At 40.9% G+C, this 7,032-nt stretch overlaps 1 protein-coding gene across 1 annotated transcript; it reads left to right on the forward strand.

The window, feature by feature from the left end:
- Positions 1-5,208: 5,208 nt before the first annotated feature.
- On the forward strand, positions 5,209-6,720 carry LOC137617130 (uncharacterized). Its single transcript, XM_068346983.1, has one exon. The coding sequence runs from the start codon at positions 5,209-5,211 to the stop codon at positions 6,718-6,720; it is 1,512 nt and encodes a 503-aa protein (XP_068203084.1).
- Positions 6,721-7,032: the final 312 nt, after the last annotated feature.

A 7,032-nucleotide genomic window follows, 5' to 3' on the forward strand; every position in this document is an offset into this window, starting at 1 on the left:
TCAATTTGATCATTTAAAATAAAAAAGAAATCTTCCAGTACCATCAATTTATCCATATTATTTATCAGAATACAATTAAACTCTGATTTCAAGAATCTGGTTTATACAGAAAGGGGATGCACTAATAAATCTGACTTAAATCTAAAACATAAATATACTATCAGAAAGTATTTTTTCTCCGAACGCAGTCTTGTGATTTGTAATGCATCGATCCATATAAAAGGTCCGACTTTCAAATGTAACTCATTTCTCTCCTTGCAAAGTCTACGCATCTTTCCTTTTCATCAATTCATGAGACTTGTCAAGTTTTAATTATCCCTTTTATAGGACACTTAAAATTGCTAAGAATAAACTGAAGATCGTTATATGAAAAGGCCTCCCTGGGAGGTACTGTTACCAAATTCAATTGCAACATATTTTTTTTTCTTCTTTCTTTTTACTAACATCCCTCCAAACCTCCTAAACAAAGTAAAAATTACCTTGATAAATAAGCTAAAAATAATAGAAAATAACATCAGATAAAAACGTAAAAAAAGGGGTGAAACAATTGTATAGCCAATAAATGAAGATGAATCACTGAATATATGCAATCACAGATAAGAATTCCAAGTTACTAAAACATAAGGAAGGCTGGATTCCTTTCCATAGACTTGTGAAAACACCAGCTGCTTTTTCTTCCACCCTTCTTCATTTCAGCCAATGTACATATAGATTACATAAATTCAAAAATTCAGGCAGGAAGGTTTCATGTCAGTGTGTGTTTATGTATGTGTGAGTGTGTATACTTGGTGTGTAAGCTTTACAAGAGTATTTCAGTTTGTCTTTCACTTTCTTTGCGAGACGACGTCCCCCTATTTATGCATGTGCTCTCTCTCTCTCTCTCTCTCTCTCTCTCTCTCTCTCTCTCTCTCTCTCTCTCTCTCTCTCTCTCTCTCTCTCTGCATTTGGTATGCATTACTTAATTTTCTGTTCATTTTCATAACATATCCAGAAAAAGTAGGTCTGAAAAGAAACCCAGTGAAACATGTAATATTACAATCTGACTTTTTTCTTTCTCAAGTTACTATGACCTGGTGGGAAACATTAAGATAAAATCATGAAATCTTTGTTGAACTGATATTCGTTATATAAAAAACCTTAATCTTTATCGAAAGGAAAAAAAACAGTAAACGGAGGAAAAGAGGGCGGGATTTACAAGGAAACATTAAACAGTTTTTCCTAAACTTAATCCCATAAGGAAAAACATCTCCCTAAATTCGGCAATTTAAGAATTAAGGAAATGACTAAAACGGGGAGGTTTACCTCATTGGGTTAAACATTCATAATCATGAAAAAGAAAAAGAACCTGGACAAAACGAAAAAAACATCTAACCCAGAAAGCCTGGCTTAGAACAAGTTTCTTTCCTGGATTTGGTGGAGTTCATTTCCTTTGCCATTCTTATTTTCAAAAAATCTCTCGCTTCACCTCATGTCTGAAACACGTGAAAAGGCGAGAAAGCTAATGCCACTCTCACACATTCTTCTTCATTTTAGAAAAAGTCTTGGACCTTTAGTTCCATGTTCCTTTATTTGCAGAGTTCTTTTGTTAAAATGTTATAGGATATACCGGTGAAAATGGTATCTGATGATAAGGTTGTAATACGCTGGAAACAAAATGTGTTAAAGGCTAACTTAGAGATAGTGATATTTCCACATTCAATAGGGTATGGCCTCTTCCTTTGGTTTGAACAGGGGTAGAATAGATTAAAAAAATGAAGATATAAAAGTACGTTTGGCCTCTGTTATTAATACTATGTGAGGAAATAAATTCTTGAAGAAATGAATTTCTAAGTAACTAAAATTTCAATATTCTAGCCAATTCTTATCCATTTGAATAATTGTGACATGGTAATGGAACTGCGCAAATTTTGGTACAAATATCCTTAACCTCACTAAAAAATCAAAGGTAAAAAAAAATATATTGAAAGTCTATACAAATTAATTCACAACTTTCATCAGAATAGAATGGTATTGCAGTTTAATATTGACAAATGAACATGCCATGAAAATATCTAAAAGAATATATCGCAACTCTTTCACAACCCTCTGTCTTCATGAACTATTTTCTAACTCGATTCCTATGGATATCCTATCGTTAAATCAATCTTGATTGAAACCATAGCCTTGACAGTCACCCGTTGTGATACTGCCGCTAGGGAGTTATTGGGTCCTATGACTTGCCAGATAGACTACATTGGATCCATCACTAGTTACATCTTATTTTTACTTTGCTCACACATACACGTATAATCTGGCCTATTGTTTACACATTTTCCTCTTTCCTCATACACCTAACATCACTAAGATAACCGAAAAATCCTTCTTCACTCAGGGGTTAACTACTACAGTGTAACTGATCAGTGGCTATTTTCCACTTGGCAAGGGTAGAAGAGACTCTTTAGCTATGGTAAGTAGCTCTACTAAAAGGACACTCCAAAGCAAACCATTGTTCTCAATTCTTTGGTATTTCCATAATCTCCGTACCATGGTCTTCCATTGTCATGGGTTAGTTTTCTTGTTTGACGGTATACTCAGACACACTATTCTATCCGTTTCCTTATTTCTTTTCCTCATAGGGGTATTTTCTCTGTTGGAACCCTTGAGCTTGTAGCATACTGCTTTTCCGACTAAAGTTGTACTTTAGCTAGTAGTAGTAGTAGTAGTAGTAGTAGTAGTAGTAGTAGTAGTAATAAGCCTGCTAACTGTTTATATAAATATATATGTGTACACACACACACACACACACACATATATATATATATATATATATATATATATATATATATATATATATATATATATATATATATATATATATACACACAGGTATATACATGGCTGAGGACTATGAAGCGTGAAGTAGATGATGAATGAAGATGTACTGAATTAAAAGCTCAAGGTAGAGACAAATGGCAAAATCTAACCGAGTCCCTTTGCGTCAATAGGCGTAAGAGGAGATGATATATGTATGTATATATATATATATATATATATATATATATATATATATATATATATATATATATATGTATATATATATATATATATATATATATATATATATATATATATATATATATATATATATATATATATCACTTTCTAAGTCAGGATACCTTTACTTGGTGAAAGGGTTTCCGCATTTCCCCGATCAACAAAGCTACACTAGTCAGGGCCACCAATACAAGGTTGGTTTGTAGTGAACGACCAGACCAAAATGTTCCACCATCACTAATCTGCAGTGGCCAGCGTGGGAATGAAAATTGGCCAAACCCCCACTTCATCGGCCGTATCTGCAGCAAAGTTACTGAAATTTTCGGTGCTTTGTCCGTAGATTTTCCAGAGTGTTAGCGAGTTCATAGTTTGAACTGTGCCTTAACCCTTTTTTTTTTTTTTTTATCTTGTGATATTGAGACAACCACCTATAACCAAGCACCGTTCGACCAGATGAAGGCTACCATCGTGTGTTTGCGATGGTAGCCAGGGGTTCTTCCCCCATCCCTACCTCCTCCCCTCGAACTATAATGGAGAAGGGAAGGATTAAAAAACCCAGATGTCTCACCTTGAGGAGCCACAAGAACTTACCGAGATCACCTGCAGTAGAACCAGTCCCAGGAACCTCAAGTGATATTCAAGGAGAGACTCCAGATCACCCAGCAGCAGCAGCAGCAGCAGAAGAAGAAGACAACAAGGACCACCAGGACACTGACACCGACATCAACTCTACCAGCAGCCACCTTCACAGCAGACCAATGACAGCACGTCGAATCCTGCAAAATTCAAGTTAACTCCAGGACCCAACACGACATTTTACGCCGCAGTTGCTGCCATGGAGGCCAGTAACCCCAACCTGAATATGACTATACGTCCAAACCGAAGGGGACAGTTAGTCATTTTTGCCCAAGACTTACCCACCAAGACCTTCCTTGAGCAGCAGGATAACGTGCTCAAACTCGACCTCACCGAAAATCCTACCACTATCATCATAGTGTACGACCTAGATCTTCCACTTGAACCTGTGCTTCGACATCCCTCCATTCTCACTGCCAAGAGATGTGACGGAAAGGCCGGAAGGAGATCCCACAAGCTGGAGGCAGTCTTCAAGGGACCTCGCCCCCCCAAGCTCTCTTTCGGTCACTGGGGCACCTTCTGCACCGAGGAGTACTTCTGAGAGCCACTCAGATGCTTCAGGTGTCAGAAGTTCGGCCACCATCGGAGCCGCTGCACAGGTCCAGAGATTTGTGCAGTTTGCAGCAGCAGACAGCATCCCACAGCCTACTGCATTACCAATTTCAAGGCAGGACACCACACCACCGCTCACTGCGGAGGATCTCATCATGCTTGGCATGATAGATGTCCCTTCCGACTGCAGCGTATCGCAGACTGCCAGGGAGTAGATCGCCACTACAACCTGCACCCACGTCAGCCTCGTCTAATGCACCGACCTCCAACCAACCACATCCCTCCACCAACCAACCGCACCTCCCAACAAAGTCCTAACCCCTCCAGACATGCCATTCCTGAACTTCCTTCTCCTCCAAGTCTCCCTCCAGCACCTAAGCCTCAAGGTCCTCCTAGACCTCCTCCAAAGTCAAAAAGATCTCCTTCCCACACTCCTTCACCTCTAAGATTCGCCTCTCCTCCCAATCCTTCCGCTGCCTCCCAGCTGATCAGACCAGAACCTTCCTCATCCTCCTCCACACCTGTAACCCACACACTCTGCTCCTCTTACTCCTTAAGAGAATTTCCCAGCTTACCTAGTCCCACTGTCAGAAGCCAACCAAGCGCCTCACGGCCCGCCACACACCCTCCAACTATTGATAGTAATGATTACGACCTTTCTGCTTGCCCCATGGATGCTCTTCTAGCAGCCATTAGTAATATTCTCCGCAACTTTTTGCGATCCCGTAAAATTAAGTTCACCCAGAAGTCTCTTGATGACTTTGTTTTTGATAACGCCGCCCTTGAACTTCAAGCTCAATTCCATTCATAGCCCTCCAGCAAACGATCCTAATACAACCACTCACAACAACCAAAACACCCACCACAACACCCAAGTGAAAGTGCTCCAATGGAACATGTGCAGACTCCGCAATAAGTTCGCATTTCTGTAATCCCAAACTTCAGAGCAAGAACCAGACATAATTGCACTGCAAGAAACTCTGCTAAATGAGAACACACCATTTGCGTTCAGGATACAAAGTGCACACTACGTATCAATCACTAACGACAAGAGGACTTACCACTCTTGTCAAAAGCAGCATCCCCTCCAAAATAGCACCTAGCATCGACTGTGGGACAGAGGCAGAGACACTCAGTGTTCAGATATCTCTGCTAGCCACAACTCTCACAGTCCACAACATCTACAAGTCCCCAGCAAAAAGCATCAATGCAGAGGCACTCTTCGCCGCCGCCTCCAAGGACGGCTCAATAATTACAGGCGATTTCAACGCCCACCACCCATTCCTGAACTCAATATCAGCAACAAATCAAACAGGCAGACACTTGCATGCCCTACTACAAGAATATCCTGATGTAACATTGCTTAACAACGTTACAGAAGCCACTCACCTAAAAGGAGGTCGCTTAGACCTTACCTTCCTTTCTAGTGCCATACAAAGAGACGCCAAATGGCAACTGCATCCTGTACTAACGAGTATGCACCTTGCCATAGAAGTTAAACTCGAATTGGAAAAATACCCCCCTCCTCCTCCACCCGCTAAAAGGTGGAGCCCAGAGTTTGCTAACTGGGAAAAATTCGAAACAGCTATGACAGTATGGGCTCTGGAATACATCAAGAACCCTCACATTGATATTTCCACTCTATCACTTGACTTCAACAAACAACTAGATGCAGCCGCCAGTGTTTCAATGCCACAGAAAAAGCATTCTGAAAGGAAACACGCCGACGCCTGGTACTACAACAGCTGCATCAAAGAAATGAATACCAGAATCAACAGAACCAGGAAACTTTTCAGGAGATACAGAACTGATGAACTTCATGATCTAGCTGTGGAAATCATCAAACACTCCGTGCAAGTATCACTGGAAGTCAAAACAGACAAATGGTATTCATGGTGCCATGAAGCTAACTTCAGCACATCCCTAGCTAATATATGGGGCTGGTTCAACAAAGTCTCTGGTAAGTATAGCACACCCAGAGTCACACACCCAGACCCATTAGCTGAGGCCAACAGAATTGGCAACAACTTTGCTGACAGAGCAAAAAGCACAAACCTACCTCTGCAAACTATAAACAGGCAGAGAACACTGCTTCCAATCAGGAACAATATCATTGAAACCGCCTGCAACATGAGAGATGATACCGACAGCCCCTACACCATGGAGCAACTTAATACGGCCCTTGCAAAAGGCAGAAAGGACACTGCCCCTGGAGCCGACTTCATCACATACAGCATGCTGAGGAGCATGGGAAGCCACGCAAAGTTAGTGTACTTGCACTTGATCACAGGACACATAGAAAGACTATGCCCAACTACATGGAACCAACAGGACACCAAACCCCTCCCAAAACCCAAGGAACCAGACACCTACCGACGCATAGCTTTGATTAGCTGCACCGAGAAAGTAGCTGAGAGAATGGTACTCAACAGATTGCAATGGAAAATAGGCCAACTACATCACCACCTATATGCCTACAGGAGTGGCATAGACACTTAAGAATGCATCACAGATGTCCTTACAACAATTAATGAAAAAAAGCTTTTGTCATCTTTCTCGCTCTCGAGAAAGCCTTTGAGCTAGCCAGCTCACCTGCTATCCTCTTTACACTTGTTGAAAAAGAGTAAAAGGACATTTACTGGCATGGACTCGGAACTACACACTGAACCGAGAAGCCAAAGTCACTTTCCAAGGAAAAACCACCGAATTCATCTCCCAAGAAAACGGAACGCCAAAAGGAGGCACATTAAGCCCCTACCTATTCAATCTACTGATGGAGAACTTAGCCACTCTAAACCTCCCAAACGGAGT

This window comes from Palaemon carinicauda, chromosome 2 (assembly GCF_036898095.1).
Source record: "Palaemon carinicauda isolate YSFRI2023 chromosome 2, ASM3689809v2, whole genome shotgun sequence".
NCBI lineage: Eukaryota > Metazoa > Arthropoda > Malacostraca > Decapoda > Palaemonidae > Palaemon > Palaemon carinicauda.

Excerpts from the sequence above, each read along its gene's own strand:
- LOC137617130 (XM_068346983.1), top strand. The coding sequence starts at position 5,209 with ATGAGAACACACCATTTGCGTTCAGGATACAAAGTGCACACTACGTAT.